The sequence below is a fragment of the Notechis scutatus genome, chromosome Z (assembly GCF_049901735.1).
Source record: "Notechis scutatus isolate UNSWTSFEM ecotype Mainland chromosome Z, rNotScu1.2, whole genome shotgun sequence".
NCBI lineage: Eukaryota > Metazoa > Chordata > Lepidosauria > Squamata > Elapidae > Notechis > Notechis scutatus.
In genome coordinates this window covers 137,320,148-137,341,871 of record NC_142025.1, presented here as the reverse complement: position 1 = coordinate 137,341,871, position 21,724 = coordinate 137,320,148, and the positions used below count along the sequence as shown (strand labels likewise).

General features: G+C 40.5%; 1 protein-coding gene across 8 annotated transcripts in view; it reads left to right on the top strand.

The window, feature by feature from the left end:
• Positions 1-21,724, top strand: part of PLEKHA4 (pleckstrin homology domain containing A4) — a 72,947-nt gene that overhangs the window by 24,503 nt on the left and 26,720 nt on the right. For 6 of the 8 annotated variants that reach the window (XM_087946788.1, XM_087946786.1, XM_026677455.2 and 3 more), the window contains exons 2-9: positions 10,142-10,250; positions 12,299-12,409; positions 14,185-14,257; positions 14,603-14,703; positions 17,145-17,260; positions 17,934-18,197; positions 18,506-19,112; positions 20,377-20,454. In XM_087946788.1, the coding sequence (XP_087802914.1) occupies positions 10,167-10,250; positions 12,299-12,409; positions 14,185-14,257; positions 14,603-14,703; positions 17,145-17,260; positions 17,934-18,197; positions 18,506-19,112; positions 20,377-20,454 (1,434 nt within the window). In that variant the 5' untranslated portion in view covers positions 10,142-10,166. Of the gene's footprint in view, positions 1-2,516; positions 2,561-10,141; positions 10,251-12,298; positions 12,410-14,184; positions 14,258-14,602; positions 14,704-17,144; positions 17,261-17,933; positions 18,198-18,505; positions 19,113-20,376; positions 20,455-21,724 lie in introns of those variants that run through there. The other 2 variants (XM_087946790.1, XM_087946791.1) reach the window with 2 other exon arrangements.

Below are 21,724 nucleotides of genomic sequence, written 5' to 3'. Positions count from 1 at the left end.
GTGGTGGTCTCTTTCTCTTGATTTCTTGAGCTATGCCAGCAGATAAGTAAAGGAAGCTTTGGAAGAACAGAGCGGCCCAAGCAACATTATTTTCCAGTATTAATTCCTTTGATAGGCTAACCTATGCAGCATAGTAGACACGAGAAAGATTGCAATATGTAGCTACAATTGAATGCACCTAGAAACAAATTGGTGGAATACTTTGGGGGTTTGCTACTGAGTAAACACATCCAGGTTACTAATAAAGAAGAATTATTTGTAACACAGGGTTGACATGAGGGGTCCTTGGTGCTCTCTGAGCTTGCTTGTTTTCTTGCGGATGTTTCATTACCCAAACTGGTCTAGCACTGATGATGTTACCTAGTTTGGGTAACGCAACGTCTGCAAGAAACAAGCAAGCTCAGAGAGCACCAAGGACCCCTCATATCCAGGTTAGGCTGCAGACTTTTATTTTTTTCCTGATGGAGATGAGCTAGAAGTGTTTCCAGGTAAATCTATGCCCATCAACAACTATGATTTAACAGAATAATAGAATTGGAAGGGACCTTGGAGGTCTTCTAGTCCAACCTCCTGCTCAAGCAGGAAACCCTGTATGATTGCAGATAAATGATTGTCCAATCTCTTCTTAAAAACCTCCATCATTGGAGCACACGCACCACTTCAGAAGGCAAGTCATTCGACTGATTAATTATTCTGTCGGGAAATTTCTCCTATGTTCTAGGTTGCTTCTCTCCTTGATTAGGTTCCATTCATTGCTTCTTGTCCTGCCTTCAGGTGCTTTGGAAAATAAATTGACTCCCTCTTCTCTGTGGCAGATATTGGAACACTGCTATTAGCTTTGGGTAAATATACCCAGTTTGCTGGGCTCATTTATCATTGAGCCAGACCCCAAATCACAGCTCTTAGCATGATATGTGAGCCCAATCTTCTCATTGGGTCCAGAGAACATCCTTTTCTGGTGGTAACCCTCATGTGTTGCTGGATTGGCTGCAGTAATCAGTTAAAGAAGACAGCTGGAAAAGCTGCACCGTGTCTTTGGTTTGCTAGTGTCCCCAAACTTCAGAAATGTATAAGATTAGGGATTGAGGTTCAGCTCTTACCTGGAACCTGGTAAGCCCTTCCAATGTAATGGTGCAGCTCCAGAATTCGGAACTGATTTTCAAGCTGGATGGGAATTTTGAGTCCCATAGATTCAAGCCATCTCAAAAGTGGCTAGACAGAGGAAGGAAAATGAACCCAGTGTGGAAATTGTGAAGTAGTAACATATGCAATAAAGGTCAAACATTTTCTTGATCTCTTCATACACAATGGTGTATTTATAGAGTTGCTTGAGTTTGAAAGCTGAATCTACTTCTGAATGAAGTACTGAATCACATATATACATTGAACGAGTCAGAGGATGGCAGAGGACAAGGCCATTAGTGCTTCATCCCTGTTAGCATACATTTTTCTTTACGCAATGAGACCAAAAATCATCTCACCTTGTATGGAAAAAAAGTTAAGGTGTCAAGGAAGGGAATCTATAATCCCACTTTTGCTATCCAGGAAATGGCTATCAATGCTTGGTCAATTGGAGAAACTTCAAGTAAACTGAACCATAACCATGCTAAAGATCCAATATGGTCCAATACAAAATGTGTACATGGGCTTATCTAATCTTGGCTGCTTCATGACTTCCTTCTTTGCAGAAGTTATGGGGTGTCCAAGACAGAACTGCCTTTGAAGAGCAGCTTTAAATGTGACTTTTGCGGTGACACTTGCTTGGCTTAGTACTTTCCCTTTGAGAACCACAGGATGGACGAGGTAAAAGTCAAAATTGCAGGTTTTTTATCTGGAGCTCTCAAAGGAAAATGATTTGTGGAAGGCGCTCATTCATAGCCAGAGTGGCCCAGGGGCTAAAAGTTCCATTCCTGCCATGCAACCTATAAATTAGAATAATAATTCTTACATAAACATACCTTCTAAAGATGCAGAAACAAGAAACAGATAATTCAACAGAGCAGGATAGCAATGAAAGAATCTTGAACAGGTTTCAGTTAAACTATGTGGCTTTGAAATCGGATAGTAGAAAATGCTTTGAATATTTTCTCTCTTTACATAACTTTAGGGGTACAGTCTAAACTAGAGGTCAGGGTTAGATTATCAAAAATATTAGCATTGGGTGGGAGTTGGAGAGAATAGAGTAGCAGAGAAATTTTTAAAAATGATTTGTGCATAAAGATATATTTGGAGGGAATGTATTTTTAGGTGTCAGATATAGTTGCTGCAGCATTTCAAGATGTAGTGTGATGTGTGAATATCAAATAGTTCATTACTGCAAAATTCTGTTTAGTGCATGGGATTATTTGGGAAGTTTACAATTCCAATTGAACTTCATAGTTAAAAGCTATACTTTTATTTTAACCTAAAGTTTTTAAGGCATGAATGATAAACCTGTGGCCCTTTAAATTTGTTTGAACTCCTGTAATCTCTGATTGATGACTACCCTGGTTGCATCTGATGAAAACTGAAGTGCAGGAACGCTTTAAAACGGTTTCCATCTCTGCCGGAGGAGAAATAGGTACTGAATCTTGGAAAATAGGGTATATTTGGAGGAAGGATAAGATATGCATTTTGAGCTCAGTTTGGGGAGGGGACAAGAAATGTTTTACTAAATGTAATATATTATTGAATTCAGTGGAACTTAAATTCAAACCAAGCATGCATAGAATAAGAGAAAAATACTATAGGGCAGGTCACAGAGGGCTCCAAGACTCTGAATCTCTCTGGATTGCATCACCAAATTTTGTAGTAAATAGCCCTGTTTGTCTAGGGGTGTGTCTAATTCTTTTTACAAGTAAAATAAGCACTAAAATAGATAAGCTAAGCATCTTGAACCCTTTCAAAGCAATTAATCACCCCTAGGAGTGTTGATACAATGGCTATGATGGAATGAAAGATAAGGCCTCTCTCTTTCTCTCTTTTTTAAAGGCTTTTACTGAAAGTTTAAAAAAGAATTAAAATTAATGCAAAGTAATAGAATACGAAAGAAAAAAGAATGAAAGAGAAAGATAAATTGTAAAAAGAAAAAAGGAAGAAAAATAGGAAAGAAAGAAAAAAAGATATAGAGGTTTCCAATATTTATACCAGTAAATGTAAAGTTACTGTTTTCTGTAAAGTTATGGCATTACACTCTTCTTTCCATAATCTATCCTAATAGTTAAAACAATAGATCTGAAGTTCATTGTTTTATGTTTTATGCAAAAAGTCCATAAGTGGTTTCCAGTGAGTGGTAGATGTAGATACTGTCTTTTCTCTAATCAAACAGGGCAATTCGGTCATTTCGATAAGTTCTACCACCTTGATGGTTCCCTCTCTTTCTAATCACGGACTTAACAGAAGAACAGTGCCCTACCATAAACCCAACATGAGGAGGTTTCCAGACAAACTGGAGTGTGTGTCTTTGTGGGTGGAACAATAGTTGTTTTCTTGCAAATCATCTCTGGAGTTTCCTTCTTTATCTGGAGCCTTTTGTGTTTGTGTACTTTCTCTTGACTTTTCTCTCTCTTCAGAAGAGAGGGAGGTCTTGTTAGGGAAGAGTTAAACTTACCGGACAGCTGCAAAAAAGCCCAAATTTGACCATGTAAATACTTGATTTCACCCTGACCTTTGGTCAAACTGTGAAGTGCCAGAGCTAAGCCTTGGTATAGGGACATGTCAAAGCCTCTTCTATGTGTTGTTTGAAGGGGGAGGAGGGAGAGAAAGAAATTTGAGTTAACCTGAACAAAGCAAGGCACTGCTGTGGAGAAGGGTACCAGGCTAGAATTGGGAACACAATGGCATAACCCACCCTGAATGCTAAAACTTGCCAACTCAAACTATTATCTAGCTTTTAACTATTCCATACAATTGAAAAAAACAACAACCCAGCAGCAATTACATGTCGTTTTTAAATATTTCTTTCATGTTTGTATTTTTTTGGATAATGTCCTGAAAAAGCCAGTTTGTTGAACTCTATTCCTACACAGAATTAAAGTTTCAAAAGAAACTTTTAAGGACCTCTCATTACGCCTCCAATGCTCAGCCAGCAATCCTGCAATTGGTGACTTTTTGGAGGAAGATTGCATGCAACATTATCAATTCAACTACTGTAGAAGGGTCATCATGCCCTGGCTGGGAACGATGAGAGTTTTAATCTAGTGTTGCAGTAAATCATCCACTTTTCAGCAGCTCTTTATCTACTCCCCAAAATATTTATATAGCCATTTTAGAGAATTTGAAGCGGCTTGTGTTTGTTTCTTGAATGTTGTTTACAACAACCTGTTTTATTACAGTTGGCAGCTGAGAATGAAACTACATTACTTAACCTGGGTGGTCCATTGCAAGCTAGGCATCCAGCCCTGGCATCTTTGGACAGCTGCCAGATCTCCAGTTTCTCAGTGGAACTCATAACCAGCATTTATTCCAAGCTTCCTGCAGGGAAAGAAAAACAAGATTTCCCCCTCAGGCATTTTTTAATGAGTCTAATTAAGCACTTAGTTCAGTGTTTTTCAATCTTGGCAAGTTTAAGATGGGCAGACTTCAACTCCCAGAATCCTATTGACCAGGAGATTCTAAGAGTTGAAGTCCACCCATCTTAAAGATGCCAAGGTTGAGAAACACTGATTTAGGTTTTCCTTAGGAACCTGGAATGACATGAAAATTGGGTGTATTGTAGGTATCAGAAATGGTGTATACTCAGTAATCTGACTCAGGGTGCTTGGAGAACACTATAATTTAGCATCCTGGATGGTTCTTTGTCTTCTTAAAGCTGAATTTAACATACCTTGAGCCTACCATCTAGGGTGTTGGCTATTCCTGCCAGCTTAGTATCATCTGCAAATTTGGTAAATTCCCCTTCTATTCCCTCACCTAAATCATTTATGAAGATATTGAAGAGTACTGGGCCTAAGACGGAACCTTGTGGTACCCCACTGCTTACTTCCCTCCATCTGGATGGAGTACCATTAAAGACTACTTTTTGAGTATGGTTTGTCAGCCAATTATAAACCCATCTGATGGTGATGCTATCTATCCTGCTTTTTTCTAGCTTACCAAAAAGTAGGTTGTGATCTGCTTTTTGAATGCCTTGCTGAAGACTAAGTACATTATGTCCACAGTATTTTGCTGGTCTACTAATTTAAGTCACTGTATTGATGAATGAAATAAGATTAGTTTGGTATGATCTGTTTTTATTGACACCCCTGTCCTTCATACTAAATTTTTGCTAAGCATTCTTATTAATTCTACAAAGGGAAGTAACAGAGAATTGCATGCTTTCTCCCATCTAGACTGGATCTCCATGGTGGAATGGATTATTTCAAGCAGGAGAGTCCAATCTCTGGTGTCCTCTGGAAGGCCTACAAAAAACTCTTGAGATTTAACAGATTGGCTTTGTCCCCTCTCTTCCTGGCCTCTGCTGCTGCAAAACAGGTTCAGAATTCGACTGATTTGGCAGTTGAATGTCGCTTTAATGAACTACATCTGAAGGGGGAAAGCAAATTTAAGAGACATGGGCCATTCCATGTGGCATATATCCTCCCGGCAGCTATCTTAACTTTGCTTTGTGCACGGTTTCCTCACTTCAGAAATTTGCATGGACTTCAACTCCTAGAATTCTCTAGGAAGCGTTTCATACCAAGGAATTCTAAGCGTTGAAATCCACATCTTTAAAGCCACTGAGGTTGAGAAACCCTGGCTTAATGGTAGGCCTTGATCTAAATCCTGAAGGCCTGCGTGTTTGCTAAACATTTTAGAATTGGGCTGGGAACGTGGAGAATTGGAGTTCTGACATCTTTTAGAGTCTTAGATGAGTAATGTTAAACTTGATGGATATAAATTGAAAAATTGTATCATACCTTCAGTAATTACAACTTGGGATCATGCCTCATCACCAAAGTTGGCTTTTTTCCTAATTTTTGATTGCTCCAAAAATATAACCTGTCACCATTCGCTGGCATATTTTCTTGCATGGTCAGTTCTCAACCTTGAAATCCTTGAATTTGGAAACAAGCAGATGGCTATGCAAGCTTCTGATTAGATTCACACATTGCATTGAGTCAAAGTGTGATAGTTTTTTGTTATACATGAACTAGCCATTTGACGATATCAAGTGCGAACCCAACCGTTGAGGCTTACTCCTTTTAAAATGTAAAACCAATGATAATTTAGCATGAAGTATCGTTCTAAGGAGTGAACAATGCAAATTAGGATGTTAAAAATTAAAAATACAATTAAATACAATTGTATAGCCATATATACAATTAAGTACCATGTCCAATATTTTAATGTATTTTCTGTTTTTTTGTTTGTGTTTGTTTGCTCAATAAAGAAAAAAATATTTTTTAAAAAATTAAATGCAAGGGGAAGAGCCACTGTACGTCGCTCGCCCCTTTTAGTTGCACTGCGATAAAGTGTCTTTCTCGTGTTAAACTTTATGGTTCTAAACACTAAGTTTGGAAGCAACCTATCAACATGTTGCATTTTGCATCATGTGGTACATTTGTGAAGATGGTTCTTCTCCAGGTCCATGATTTTGGGGAAGGTCAAGCTGCTTCGTTTCCAGTTCCCTCATTGTATCTGCTAAATATTCCATCTTTCTCTATGGCTCCGGGCGAAGGCAGAAACATGACGTTCCTCAAACTCAGTGTGGGTGTTTGAATAAGGGCCTTCAGTGCTCCCCTTACTGTTCAGGATCAAGGCGGGGTAGAGGGGGTCTTTCCTGAATCAATGCTCCATTCATCCACTTGGCGTCATAGCCAGGATAAGAGGTGGGAGGGAGAGATGGAATGCAAAGGCAAAGTTTGCCAGGAGTTATGGAGGTGCCCTTTGGTTGGAGATCATGAGACAAAATGTGTTTGCCACTCAGTGCTGGTTGGGAAGAAGTTTTGCACAAAATGCTTCCTTCATTGTTATCTTCTTTGCCTTGTTATGGTGGATGGCAAATTCCCATTGGTTTACAAGTAGTCCTCGACTTAACAATCATCTAAGATTGTTTTAAACTCTTATTTGCTCAGGTCTTCTCTCCCAATACTTGATAAGTTAATCATCACTTGGAAATCGTTTAGCCACCATTCACAGTAACAATGGTAATCAAAATGCAATGTTATGACCAGTGCTTCTCATTTACAACCTTTGCAGATCTGAAAGGCTAAAGGTCATAAGCACACTCCTGGTTTTGTTTAGTGATCGCGTTGCTTAATGACCAAGTTGCCACTCCCTCTTGTGATCCCTGAATTAGAACTACTGCGTGAAATTGATTTTCTGAATGGTTGTATAGAAATACAGCTAGTCTTCAACTTACAATGCATTTGAGCACAAAACTTTTGTTGCTAAGTGAGACATATGTTAAGTAAATTTTGCTCCTTTGCTTTTTCCTGGCGCAGTGAATCAGTGCAGTTATTAAATTAGTGACATGGTTGTTAAGTAAATCTGTCTTTTCCATTGACTTTGTTTGTCAGATGTTCACAAAAGGTGATTACATGACCCTGGGACACTGCAACCGTTATAAATATAAGTCAGTTGCCAAGCATCTGAATTTTGATCATGTGACCATGGGTATGCTTCAGTGGTCATAGGTATAAAAAAAGGTCATAACTCTTTTTTTTCAATAGCCTTGTAACTTTGAGTAGTAATTTACTAAATGAACTGTTGTAAATTGAGGACTACCTGTACTGTAATTTTACAGGATTTTACAGAATTATTTTAGCATATATTATATATTGGAATTGAGACACTGGGCAATTTGGTGTTAAGTGGCATCCTGGGATGGAGGGCTCCAAAAATTGGGGAGGACAGGGCAAAGTTTTGAGTTTTGTAAAAGTTTGATTTAAATATTAATGTAATTAAAAATAAGTTAATTTGATACAATTAAATTGCTTCCTATCTATTTAATACCTCTTTCTTTCACATTAAAATTAACATTTTGACAGCAGTTCAGGAGGGGACACATGTTGTTCTCCCTTAACCATTTAGGGATTCACTAATAATTAAAGTTTTTTAAAATGTAGGTATAATTTGCATCAATAGCATTCCTGTAAAACAGGAGCCATGGTATTTGAAAATTATTGTAATTGCTGCCCAGTAGACCTTTAGGGTGTTAAATCACGCTTGCCCTTGACAAAATATGAATTATGCATGGAAATCAACAATAACAAAGAGTATTATTGGTATCTGAGAAACAGGAAGCTCAAAATGCCACCTAAGTGTGAATTAAAACTGGCCTGTGAGGGTTAAAATCTGAGATATTTAAAATGTGGAGGTTCTGGTGTTTAACAACAAAGGGGACAAGTAACCACAGAATTCTGCTGGCAGCGAAAGGGATGGAATTTCCCATCTTCAAGTCTATACTGTCTGGAAAGAGATGCCAGACACAAAGCAGGTGGGTTTGATCCAAAAATAACTAGAGGGAATTAATGGCTGAGGGCCAAACAGAGGAATAACTTTTGTAGTTTCAATACTTCATTTTGAGTTTCGACTCCATTTAAAAGAAAAAGAAAAATTCAATGGGGCACGCAAAAACTCATAATAAATGTGTTAGATGGAGTAATGAACGAAAGGATTTTAATTAAAGCAGGCTGGATTTTTGTAAAGCTTTCTGCTTCTACTAACTTTTAATTCTGGTCCCCCCGCTTTGAACTTCTGCTCTAACATAAAGTAGGGAAGGGAACTAAACAGGTTAATACAGATTTACATAAGTTTGATCTATGGGGGGTATTGTAGGGTTGGTTCCTGAAGATTATGCTGTAAATATGAAGAAAATGATTCAGGAACCTAAATTGTGAAGAAGAGATGGAATTGACATAGAGGTTTATGGGGTGCTAGGTTTGTGGAATGGAAATAAAGACTTAGCAGAGCACAAGATTTTTCCTATTCCATGCTATGCTTAACAGAACTAAAAAAAAAAACCCAAAAACTAACTAAAGCTGCCAAGGGCATTGTTAATAAAATATCTGGATAACAAAACATGTTAGCAAATCTGGCCTGCATATTTTCTACAAAAAATATCTTATCAATATAAAGGACAGCATTATATTTATTTACTGAATATGCATATTCTTTGGGTTTTTTTGAAAAATGGCTAATAAAATAAATAAATAGAACAATGACACATTTCTTTAAAAATAGGAAGAATTTAACTTGTGGCTTTAAAAAAAACAAACAATAGAAGCAAGACTGCTGATATACTCAGGAATCCAAATTCCATGTCTTGCATTGGATTTTGGGTGGAATTCAGGATGACGAAGTTCTAATTACAGATATCATAAGCCAGTTTTGTATTTAAGCATTATGTGGTTGTCATAGGTGACAGAAAAATTCTGGGCAGATTCAACGATCAGGCTGATGGAAGAAGGTTGTTTCCCATTTGTGGTCTGAAGTTAGCGTAAAAATTTCTGATTCATTACGTCTGTTCAGCAAGAAGCCCTGAGCTTTAGATCTCTCTTCTGCCTGATCCCAGTCGGCCAATAAATTCTTTTGTAGATTTGGAAACTTCATTTACAAGGCTGTTATGAGAAATGAGTTCGTATTTCCTGAAGTAGGCCACTCTGGCTTGTTTGATAAACCTGGATTAGGACAATATATTACTCTAGACAGAGTCTCAATTCACTTTTGTTAAGAGATGGAAAAAGAAATGAGGAAGGAAAGGAAAGTCTACAAAGAGGAGAGAGAGGTAAAGATTAAAGAACTGACCAAATATGAATTCACCAATTGATTGGTTAAGGTTAGAATTACATACAATAACAAGGTTGGAAGGGACCTTGGAGATCTTCTAGTCCAACCCACTGTTTGTGCAGAAGAGCTTACACCATTCTAGATAAATAGTTATCTAATCTCTTGAAAATCTCCAGTGATGGTTGAATTTGATATCTTTTGAAAAGCTGAAGACATATGCTCTATCTTTCTCAAAAATGGATTGTTTCGAATTGGGAGTCTTGACTTGTGAGTTCCCCTTCTCAATCTTGACCATTTAAAGCTGCTTGGACTTCAATTCCCAGAATTCCCCAATCAACATGGCTGGCTGAAGAATTCTGGGAGTTGAAGTCTATGCTTTCTCAAATTGCCACTGAGAAACACTATTGTAAGGCATCAGATTTATAATATAATCTTCTGGGTTTTTTTGCAGATTAACATTAAATTTACCAGGGACCATGTCAGAAGGGGATCGACCTAAAAGTGGCCTGAGTTTAGCCAGCAGTACAGCTACCATTTCTTCAGTCTCCATGGGAACAAAGGTGAGGACCTGGCATTGGTGGGAACTTGACAAATGAAACATAAAAATGAGTCACTTACCATTTACCATTTAATATTTGTTTTCCTAAGTGGTGTTGGGCTGTCACTCAGTCTTGCTTTCAAAGAACTTCAAAGTAATTGGTTATCTTTTGGGTCAAACACTTATGCTTTTTAAAAGAACAACACTAGAATCCCATTCTAAGAAAGAAGGAAAGCTAAAAAGCTGCATAACATATTAATATTAATCCTCAAATATTTACTCTTGTCCTTATATATCTGCATTAGCCATTGGTGGTATCTTAATGGTTTGAAAAGAAAATCTCAGCTTGTGACCTTTAGTTTATTAGAAAGATAAAGGACTTTTCAATGAATAAAGCCACAATATAATAGTCTCATATGTACCTAGATAAAACATTAATAGTTTAAAAATCTTATTTAAGCCTTATGATGCATTAATAACAACTAAAACATCTATTATTTATTATGAGAAACAGGATGCTCTCTTTGGGGCTAAGTAACGTTATACAAAGCACAGAAAAGGAATTAAAAGTAATGAGTAAAAAACAATGGAGGGAAGTAATGAAGGAAAACAAAATATAGTTAAATCCATTTGTACCATTCATTGTACATTTCAGACTATACTGACATCCATCAAGTCCATCCATACATTTGTACATTTTGAGTCTTTGAACTTCTACTTTTGAGGATCTTATCAGTTTTACCCAAACAAAACTTTCTTTCTTCCACTTCCTTTTGATCCATTCACTTTTCCGCCACTAATGGTCGCAACTAACGGATCAACATTTGATCCAAAAAGCAGACCTTATACCTGCAGGAAAACATCAGGAAGAAAAAAAAGTTTTCTGATACAGTTCTCATTTGCTCTTTGTATGTGGCCAACTTCCTTGATGTTTCCTACAGTGATTCACTTTTATGTTCGGTCCACATTCATTCATTTTCATTACAAGTCGTCTTCAACTTATGACCACAACTGAGCCCCAAATTCCTGAGTGAAAAATTTGTTAAGTGATTTTTGCCCCATTTTATGACCTTCCTTGCAACATTTCTTAAACAAATCACTGCAGTGGTTAATTTAGTAATTCAGTTGTTAAGTCAATCTGGCTTCCCCATTGACTTTGCTTGTCAGAAGATCGCAAAAGGGGATCCCGTGACCCTGGGGCACTGCAGCCGTCATAAATGTGAGTCAGTTGTCAACCACCTGATTCACATGACCACGGGGATGCTGCAACAACCATAAGTGTGGAAAATGGTCATAACTCACTTTTTTCAGTGCTATTGTAACTTTGAACAGTCACTAAATGAACTGTTGTAAGTCGAGGACTGCCTGTATTTCACTCACTCACTCATCCATTCCGTTGATTTTACCATATTCCTATTGTTGCCATTTATGTTTGGATTTCTCCTGATTCACCCAACTCTCAGTTTAGTGTAACTGAGTGTATAGCTGCACGTTCTTTTCACTTCTTTTGGCAAGTATGTTGTTATTCATAAGAGACCACATGCTGTCTTCTCAGATTTTTCATCTGGCCCTCAAATACATTATTAACACATCCCTTTTATTTTTAACTTTGAGATTTTAAATTTCTTGAAAGCAGCAAAAACACCATTTTTCCCTGCTATAAGCCAGAGAAAGAGACATGGTTTTCTTAATAGAGGTTTTAGCAATAGCAATAGCACTTAAGACTTATATAGCACTTCACGGTGCTTTTACAGCCCTCTCTAAGCAGTTTACAGAGTCAGCCTATTGCCCCCAACAATTTGGGTCCTCATTTTACCCACCTCGGAAGGAGGGAAGGTTGAGTCAACCTTGAGCCTGGTGAGATTTGAACTGTCAAATTGCAGGCAGCTAGCAGTCAGCAGAAATAGCCTGCAGTACTGCACTCTAACCACTGTGCCACCGCACCTTTGAAACTCTGGAGAATTATGTTTAAAATCAGTAATGTTGAGCTAAACAGATGGACAACTCAACAGAGAGTGTACTGTTTATACAGTAAGTTGATTTTGCATTTACCCATTTGTTTCTCCATAGCCACATGTAGCCCGGCCAGTCCGGAAAGTGCACACATTTGGGAAGAGAGCAAACTCCATCAAGAGAGATCCTAACTCTCCCGTTATAATGCGTGGCTGGCTTTATAAGCAGGTAAACAGTTTCTGAGAAATGTTGATTTCTTAGTTGAAGGATAATGGACCTTAAGGGAGATCTGAAACAGTGTTAATCTAAGTAGCCCAAAGGAAGGAATCTGATAGCACCTTTTAAGACTTAAGTAATTTTTATTTTAAAACGGGGATGGGCTTCAAAATTTTTAGCAATGGGTTCTCTGCCCAGTTGCTGGGTGGGCGTGGGCATGGTCTAGTTAGCCTCCTGCACCACAGCGGGGGAGGGGTTTGCCCTCCCTGGGCTCCGGAGGCTTTCTTCAGCTTCTGGGAGGGCAAAAACGCCCCCCCCAGGCTCCGGAGGCTCTCTGGAAGCAAGAAACAGGCCCATTTCCGGCCTTCGCAAACTTCCAGGAGGCCTGTTTTTAGGCCTCCCCGAGCCTCCGCGCCCCCCTGCACATACCTGCATCCAAAACGGGCCGCGTGGGGGGATTCCTGGGATGGGTGAGGTGGGGTGGGCAGGGCCAGCCAGGAGTGGGATTTGGGGGTTCTCCTAACTGCACAGAATCTTAGCTAGGGGCTTTCCCGAACCCCCGCGAACCCCCAGCAGCCCACTCGTGTTTTAAAGCCTAAGCTTTCACAAAATTGATTTACAGGTACTCCTTGACTTAGGACCACAATTGAGCCCAACATTTCTGCTTCTAAGCAAGACAGTTGTTAAGTGAGTTCTGCTCCATTTTACGACCCATCTTGTCCCGGTTGTTAAGTTAATAACATGATTAATAAGTGAATCTGGCTTCCCCATTGAGTTTGCTTATCCGAAGGTCACAAAAAGGGATCAAATCACCGTGGGACACTGCAACCATCATAAATACGAGTCAGTTGCCAAGCATCCGAATTTTGATCCCATGACCATGGGGATGCTGCAACAGTCGTTAAGTGTGAAAAACAGTCATAAGTCACTTTTTTCAGTGCCATTGTTACTTCAAATGGTTAATACAGGTAATCCTCAACTTACAACAGTTCGCTTAGTGACCAAAGTTACAATAACAGTGAAAAAAAGTGACGTGATCATTTTTCACACTATTGCAGCATTCCCATGGTCATGTGATTTACATTTGGATATTGGATAACCGACTCACATTTATGATGGTCACAGTGTCCCGGGAGCATGCAATCTCCTTTTGTGATCTTCTGACAAGCAAAATTAGTGGAGAAGCCAGATTCTCCATTTTACTAATTTAACAATTGCGGGTGATTTATTTAACAAATGTGTCAAGAAATTGGGCAAAACTCGCTTCACAAATCTCTCACTTTGGAACATACATTTTGGGCTCAGTTGTGGGTGTAAGTTGACGAATAGTGTAAATGAATAGTAAGTAAATGTTAAGCTGAGGAGTACCTGTACTTTGCTGAAGTATTGTTGTTTTCTTTTTTGAGTTCGGCAACATGCTAAAATTGTAGCTAGTTTTAAATTGGGTTTAACACCCTTTAAAAACCAAGCAATCCTGACTTTCTTGATATCATTGTACAAGTGTAATGGATCTGGGCCAGGGGTGAAATTAATTTTTTCCCCCCCTTTTGGCTCTGTGGGTGTGAATTGGTGGGACTCAGTCTCTAAAAGGAAGAAGGTGTGCGTGGGCGGGGCCAACCGATTCAAATTGTCCCTACCACCACTCCCAAGGTGGTGTGATGTGGTTGAATTTCACCATTGATCTGGGCCCTACAGAGAGTTAAAATCAGGCAACCTTGTTCTACTGAAGTAAAACTTTGACGCAGCTTTCGACTAACTCATCATTTGTTCCTTTTTGATTCTTTTAGGATAGCTCTGGGCTCAAACTATGGAAACGGCGCTGGTTTGTCCTTTCCAATTACTGCCTCTTCTACTACCGAGGTAATTTGGATTTTCTTCTGTTTCTGTTTCCTTGAGAAGGAAGCAAAGCATTTGTTGGTAGGACTGTTTTGTAGATCAGGTGTGGCGATGCATCAACAAGCAGAGATCAAAGCAGCATTCCCAAGTTCTGAAAACAGAAGTTTAAAAAAGAAATGCAGGTAGTCCTTGGCTTATGACTGTTCATTTAATGGTGGTTTGAAGTTGAGAAACTTCACTGTAAGCATAACCCAGTCCCTTGAAACAGTCATGCTGCCGGAAACTGGAGAGTTTCAACCTTTTGAGGTGGAGGCTAGACAAGCACACACTGAAGTTTCTTTCTGTGGGGTTTTGCGGGGTGTGTTCCAGACAGCCGTGAAGAGATGGTTTTGGGCAGTATCCTCCTCCCCAGCTATGAGATTCGGACAGCTTTCTCCAAGGAGAAGAAGAACCGTCGCTTTGTATTCAAGGTCAGGAGGAAGGACCCCATTTATGCTTTTGTCTCTCCTGTGATGATGGAACTTTTCTGAAATGTCCATGGTCACTGTTTCCTTGAAACCACCTTAGAGTCTTATCATTGCCTCAGCTTTAACGAGGCAATATCTATGTGTGGTGAATACTGAGCAGAGCATATCTTTCTCCTTCTGTCCTGGCCACTTTTTACAGAGGCACGATTGAGAGCCTTTTAACAAACTGCATCACCGTTTGGTTTGGTGGATGCAGGGCCTCAGATAGAAAGTTCCTACAGAGAGTGGTAAGGACAACCGAGAAGATTATAGGAAGCTCACTTCCCATTATTCAGGATACCGCTTATAAGTGCTATGTGCTTAGGGCTTGAAGCATCGTTAGAGACCCCTCTGGGAGGAGGTTTTGAAGAATCTATAGCAGGATGCTAGATTCCTAACAGTTTTGTTCCTTATGCCACCCATCTTATAAACTTGCAAGATTCTTTTTTCTTCCCACCATGTATATGTATACATCTGAACTGGACTGTGATGTTTCTCTGCGTCATATATAATGTGTGTATGATGGGATATGCATAATGGTTATCTTTTGAGAGCTGAACGCAACAAAATTTCATTTTAATGTATGCTGATTAGTGTATATTTAAAGTGACAAAAGATTCAATTCCTTTTCTGTTCTATTCTGTTCTATTCCTATTCTATTCTTATTCCTATGCTATGCTATGCTATGCTATGCTATGCTATGCTATGCTATTTCTATTCTAATTCTAATTCTAATTCTATTCTATTCTATTCTATTCTATTCTATTCTATTCTATTCTATTCTATTCTATTCTATTCTATTCTATTCTATTCCATTCCATTCCATTCCATTCCATTCCATTCCATTCTATTAACTACTCTATTGTTAGCTCATCTATCTAATACAGGTACATACATGTACATTGTATGTACAATAAATCACTTATGATTGGTTGCTTTAATGACAATGCAAAATTATGACACTTTGAAAAAGGCTACTTAGGACCTATCCTTAGTTACAAATGCTGTTGCCCTTCTCCCCCAGTCAACTGATTGTATTTTGGGTGATAGGCAGCGGGCTCATGTTTTTCAGTAGAAAATGGCAAAAGCCACCCATTGGATATGCTGGATTTGGTTAACGACCATGGGGTTTGCTTAATGACTGTGCCATTTGTGGCGACTTGCTTTACGAATCATCATAAAAATGGTCATAAAATCAAGTCAAGTCATTTGGTGACCTATTTAATGACCACAATGACTTATATAAAGTTCCAGGCTCAATTGTGGTTGTAAGTTCTAGACTACCTGCATGATATACTGTATATTGATTTAGAATCTTTGACCCTGCATTTTTTTCCTCATCAAGGAACTCAAGGGCATTTGTGCATCCAGCTTCTAACAAGAAGCTTCACAAGCTAGGTTAAAAGCTGCATCAACTAGGATTTCTTGCTCTGCCTGCTAGCAGTTGATCTACAGAGACTTTCAGGCAGAGGAACACAAAACACAGAATAATAGGATTAGAAGGGACCTCGGAGGCCTTCTAGTCGAATCTGCTGCTCAATATCAAGAGATGCATAGATTGGAATATGTACAAATTGTACCAAATCTAATTCAGGACCTCTCTCTCTCTCTCTCTCTCTCTCTCTCTCTCTCTCTCTCTCTCTCTCTGTATGTGTGTCTGTCTGTCTGTCTGAGTTAGTGTTGATTCCTGGTGACAGCCAGGACAAATCCCTACAGCATTCTTGGCAAAGTTTTAGAATTGCTTTCAAAAGCGTCTATCTTACCTTTAGGACAGTGCAACAGCCACATTGGATGGCAGATAGGGACCAATTGAGTGCAAGCCCTCTCATTATCCTTCACTGCATTTCAGACGAGAGGCTGCACAGAATGCTTTCTTAGTATATTAGTGTTTTTCTAATGGGTGTCTTCAGAAGGATGGATTATGAAATAGCCATGTGATGTCTTCTTCTAAGGCAGTCATGCAACCATCCTACAGAGCAGTGTTTCTCAGCCTTGGCAGCTTGAAGATATGTGGACTTCAATTCCCAGAATTCCCCAACCAGCCATACTAGGGAATTTTGGGAGTTGAAGTCCACATATTTATTTATTTATCAAACATGTACAAGATAGCAAGTATGTACGAACGTAAACAAGAACGAGGGAACTAAATACAGATAAATGGAGACAGTAAGACAGGGACGGTAGGCAATACTGCTGCAGAGTATCTTGAAGCATCCCACAAAAAGAAATGAGCAACAGCCCATCTACTATAAAGCAGAGTAACGTTATTTGGCAGGAGTGGTATAGGAAACCAACAATTCCAACTTTTTCCTTTTCTGCTGGTGTTCTAAGTGTATCTTCTGCCCCCTTGAGGAGGCTCCAACCATTACAAGGAATTTCTTTCCTTTGCTTTCCCCCCCCCATAGGCTGAACATCCAGGCATGCGGACTTACTATTTCAGTGCAGACACCCAGTTGGATATGAATAGCTGGATCAGGGCCATGAACCAGTCAGCTGCTGCTGAGTGCAACTGTGGAAACCTGTAAGGGCTGGGTATGGGGAAAGACACACAATCCTGTTGTGGGTGCATTGCCAATTTTGTATAGTCACACATGTCTAAGAGCATCGTAGAAAGTTCTGGAAAGAATAATCCCTTGAAAAGAGAGTGCAAACTATTAAAGTAAGAATTGGTCAGGAAAAAAAGGATAGTGGAAGAACACAAGAGCTGAATTTTCTGAAAAAGACTGGATGTGTAAGTCATCCTTGTGGAAGAACTGGGAAAAATCTTGGTGGGGTCAGTTGGGCAGAGCAGCATTTGATGGAAGGGGGAGGAACCAGGTTTTGCTCTGGGCATAATGGGCAATGTTATGGAGACCTGGAACAGCCACTTGGATTTATTGGTCTAGTGGTTAAAGCACAAGACTACCACGAGTCTGTGCGTTCTAGTTCTGCCTTAGGCATGAAAACCAACTGGGTGACTTTGGCCAATTACCGAGAGACTGTGAATTCTAGTCCTGCCTTAGGCATGAAAGTTGGCTGGGTGACGTTGGGCCAGCCACTCAGTCTCAGTCTAATGCCCCTCATAGGGTTTTTATTTTGAGGAAAATAGGAGAAGGACTGTTGTTCGCCACTTTGAGTTATTTGTAAAAAACAATAAAGGTGAGTTACAAAATAAATAATTGAAATAAAAAATTTCCCGTTCTGCTCTACCTCAGCAACCAAGGGGGTCTCCACAGCCACTCAGTGTCTGCCCACACCAGCTTTGAGGACATTCGGCTCCCACAGGGTGATTGTGCCAAAAGCACCGAGTCACTAGAAGTTGCCCATCTCTCAGAGATCCAGGAGTCCCGGGCCTCCTCGTCCGAGAGCCTCCACCTGCCTGACATCCAGACAGGATCTCCTTGCCTTAAGAGGGCTTCTTTATCCAGTTCGCTCAACGGGAGCTACTGCCGTGAAAAGAAAGAGCAGCCAGAATTGAGGTAAGGAGAAGTAAAACCAGCTTCATTGCTGTGGATGCTGTAGAGGAGGGATGTCTAACCTTGGTAACTTTAAGACCTGTGGACTTCAACTCCCAGAATTCCTCAGCCAGCATGGCTGAATGGGGAATCCTGGGAGTCGAAGTCCACAAATCTTAAAGTTGCCAAGATTGGACATCTCTACTGTAAAGAGTGGGAAGGATGTAGTAGCGGATGACTGTACAGACTTTGGCTCTCCAAAGCCCTGTTGGAACAGGGCTTATAGGATCACCATGATTGACTTTATCTTCTCTTTCATCTTCTCTTGGCAGCTCCCTGTCGTCCCAAACACATGGATGTCCCTCTCCGATTAGTTGCACTAAGTTCTCTTCCCGGCCACGGACCCCACTACCGCCTTCATCTGAGAGTCCACCTCCTCCTTCTCCATCTCAGATATCTCAGCCTTCCCCTGAGTTTTCACTGCGTTCCTCCCGTGCTTATTCCCTCCCAGTAGCCCCAGCCGAGTCCCCAAAGTTGCCACAGGCTCACCCGTCGGACATGCATGATGCCCATCGGAGCCCTCATGATGCCCACCGGAGCCCCCATGATGCCCACCGGAGCCCTCCGCGATCTGTAGTTGCACAGGCTGCCTCCTGTGGTGACCTCTCTATCATGAGCTCTCCAAGGACTCTGCATGCCAACATTCCCATGGGGAGGGTGGACATTGCCCCCAACAAATGCCTTCCCAATAACCCTTATGCTGTTGTGTCACCAGCCCACAAAGGCCACTCTCTGACCCCTGCAGACCGGTATGATGTGCTCCCTACTTCTGAAGACTCCTATGCCAGGCGCTACGCTCAAAGTCCTCATCTCCGTAGAGTCCGGCCTGTGGGTGAAGATGGCTTAGTCCCCTCAATAGGGAGACCACAACAAAACAGAGTAAGTGGAAGTTTCGGCTTCAGTAAGCACAGCAATCTCATTGGAATATTGTTCTTCGTGAACTTAAACTAACCATGATCCTCCTGGACTTTTGGAACACTTTGAAGATGTGATTGTAGGAGATGACCAGGATGAACCATTAAGGGAGGGGTCAAGGATGTCATCAGCCTTACATTCCTTTGCGCCCACAAGAAATCCAGTCCACCTTGAATTCCATTGACTCTTTTTCTACCGCCAATTCACTTTGACCATTAGTAGTACAGATTTTTGTAGAGCAAGAGTTCGCCAACCTTTTCGGCTTTGTGGACCAGTGGGGGACAGAGACGGAATGATTTTGCACAAGTGATGGTCAAGCACGTGCATGGGCAGTTTCATTTGTGCGAGCAGCAGGCACAGGCGCCTGCTGTGGAGTGGAGTGCACCTGCAAACGTTCTCCTGCTGTTTGCGCAAGTTGGGATGTGCCCACTCGCATGTCACTTCCATGGTCCAGTTCCAAATGGCTTAAGGCTCAGAGGTGGACCACGACCCAGGGGGTTGGGGACCCCTGCTGTAGAGAGTGTTAGCATCCAATAAATCTGTGTTCATTTGAACAGCCTTGGCTCCAGATTTCCTACGCTTGCCAGTGATTTTGCCATCACCCTTGGGAGTGGTCTGGTGATTGTGGAGAATTTTTCCAATGGTTGGATTGCATGCCATATAGTATTGATCGTGCCATTCATTCTGGTTATTTTTTGTGTTTCTTATGTTTCTACTGCTGGTTCAATTTGTTTGTATGTTTATTTTACTAATTCATTTTCACTTTTGATGCTGTGGTGGCTCAGTGGCTAAGACACAGAGCTTGTCGATCAGAAAGGTCGGCAGTTCAGTGGTTCGAATCCCTAGCACCGCGTAATGGAGTGAGCTCCCGTTACTTGTCCCAACTTCTGCAAACCTAGCAATTCAAAAGCATGTAAAAATGCAAGTAGAAAAGTAGGGACCACTTTGGTGGGAAGGTAACAGCGCTCCATGCGCCTTCGGTGTTTAGTCATGCCGGCCACATGACCACGGAGACGTCTTTGGACAGCGCTGGCTCTTTGGCTTTGTAATGGAGATGAACACTGCCCCCTAGAGACAGAAACGACTAGCACGTATGTGCGAGGGGAACCTTTACCTCTTTACCTTATAAGATGAGATGGGGCCTGTACAAATCAAGTAAGCAAACAAACTGAAATTGGTTTATAGTCTGAATTTGAATCTCTCATGAATCTCTGTCTGTTTTTGCCAGTTTACAGACCGAGGTTACCTCTCTCCATCAGTTGGCCCGTCCCGTGCTTTGGTCATGTCCCGCCTTCATGGCCGACTGGTGAGTATCGGAGAGACAGAGATGGGTAGCATTTTTCGTTTTCCTGCTCTGTAGGCCATGCTCCCTCACATCTCTTATCCAGCCTACAAAATCTAGATATGCTATGTCTGGAATATTACATTTACAGGCAAAATGTGTTATCCGCATTCATCATGACCAGGATTGTGTATGGCTACCTGTATTTTTTTTTGTGAAAATATTGCATTCTGTGGCTAAGTATCACTCATTTAGTCACTGTTCAAAGTTATAACGGCACTGAAAAAAAGTGATATGACCATTTTTCATACTTACGACCATTGCAGCGTCCCCATGGTTACGGGATTTACATTCGGATGCTTGATAACTGACTCGCATTTATGATGGTTGCAGTGTCCCAGAGTCATGTGATCATCTTTTGTGACCTTCTCACAAGCAAAGTCAAAGGGGAAGCCAAATTCACTTAACAGCCATGTTACTAATTTAAGAACTCCAGTGATTCACTTAACAAATGTGGTGAGAAAAATCATAAAATGGGGCAAAACTCACTTAACAAATTTCTCACTTAGCAATATAAATTTTGGACTCAATAGTGGTCATAAGTTGAGGACTACCTGTAATTCTGAATCAGCAAATGTTGAGTTCTGCAGCCCAATTACATAATTGGTATAAATGGTGCCAATAAAGCAAAATACAGATAGTTCTCAACTTATAACCAATCGCTTAGTAACCATTTGTTAGGAGCCTCTGTGGCGCAGAGTGCAGTACTGCAAGCTACTTCTGCAGCCAGCTGCCTACAATTTGGCAGTTCAAATCCCACCAGGCTCCAGGTTGACTCAGCCTTCCATCCTTCCAAGGTGGATAAAATGAGAACCCAAATTGTTGGGAGCAATATGCTGACTCTGTAAACCGCTTAGAGAGGGCTGTAAAGCACTATAAAGCGATATATAAGTGCTATTGCTATTGCTATTTGATGTTACAATGGAACTTCTGGGGGGTGGTACCTGATTCCTAAGTTCCAACAGCCACCTTCCCACAGCTCACATGACCGCATGTTGGGCACTTGAAAACCAACCCACATTTATGGCCGTTTGCAGCATCCTGTGATCACGTGACTGCATTTTAATTCCCCCCCCCCCTATAAATTGGCGTTTATTTTTAGTGAACAATGAGTTTGCTTAACAACTGCTGTGTTTTTTATTTATGATCACTGTGTTTGCTTAATGACAACTGCAAAAAAACATAATAAAATTGGATCTGGTTGTGAGTTGCTTTACAGCAGAACTTACAACCA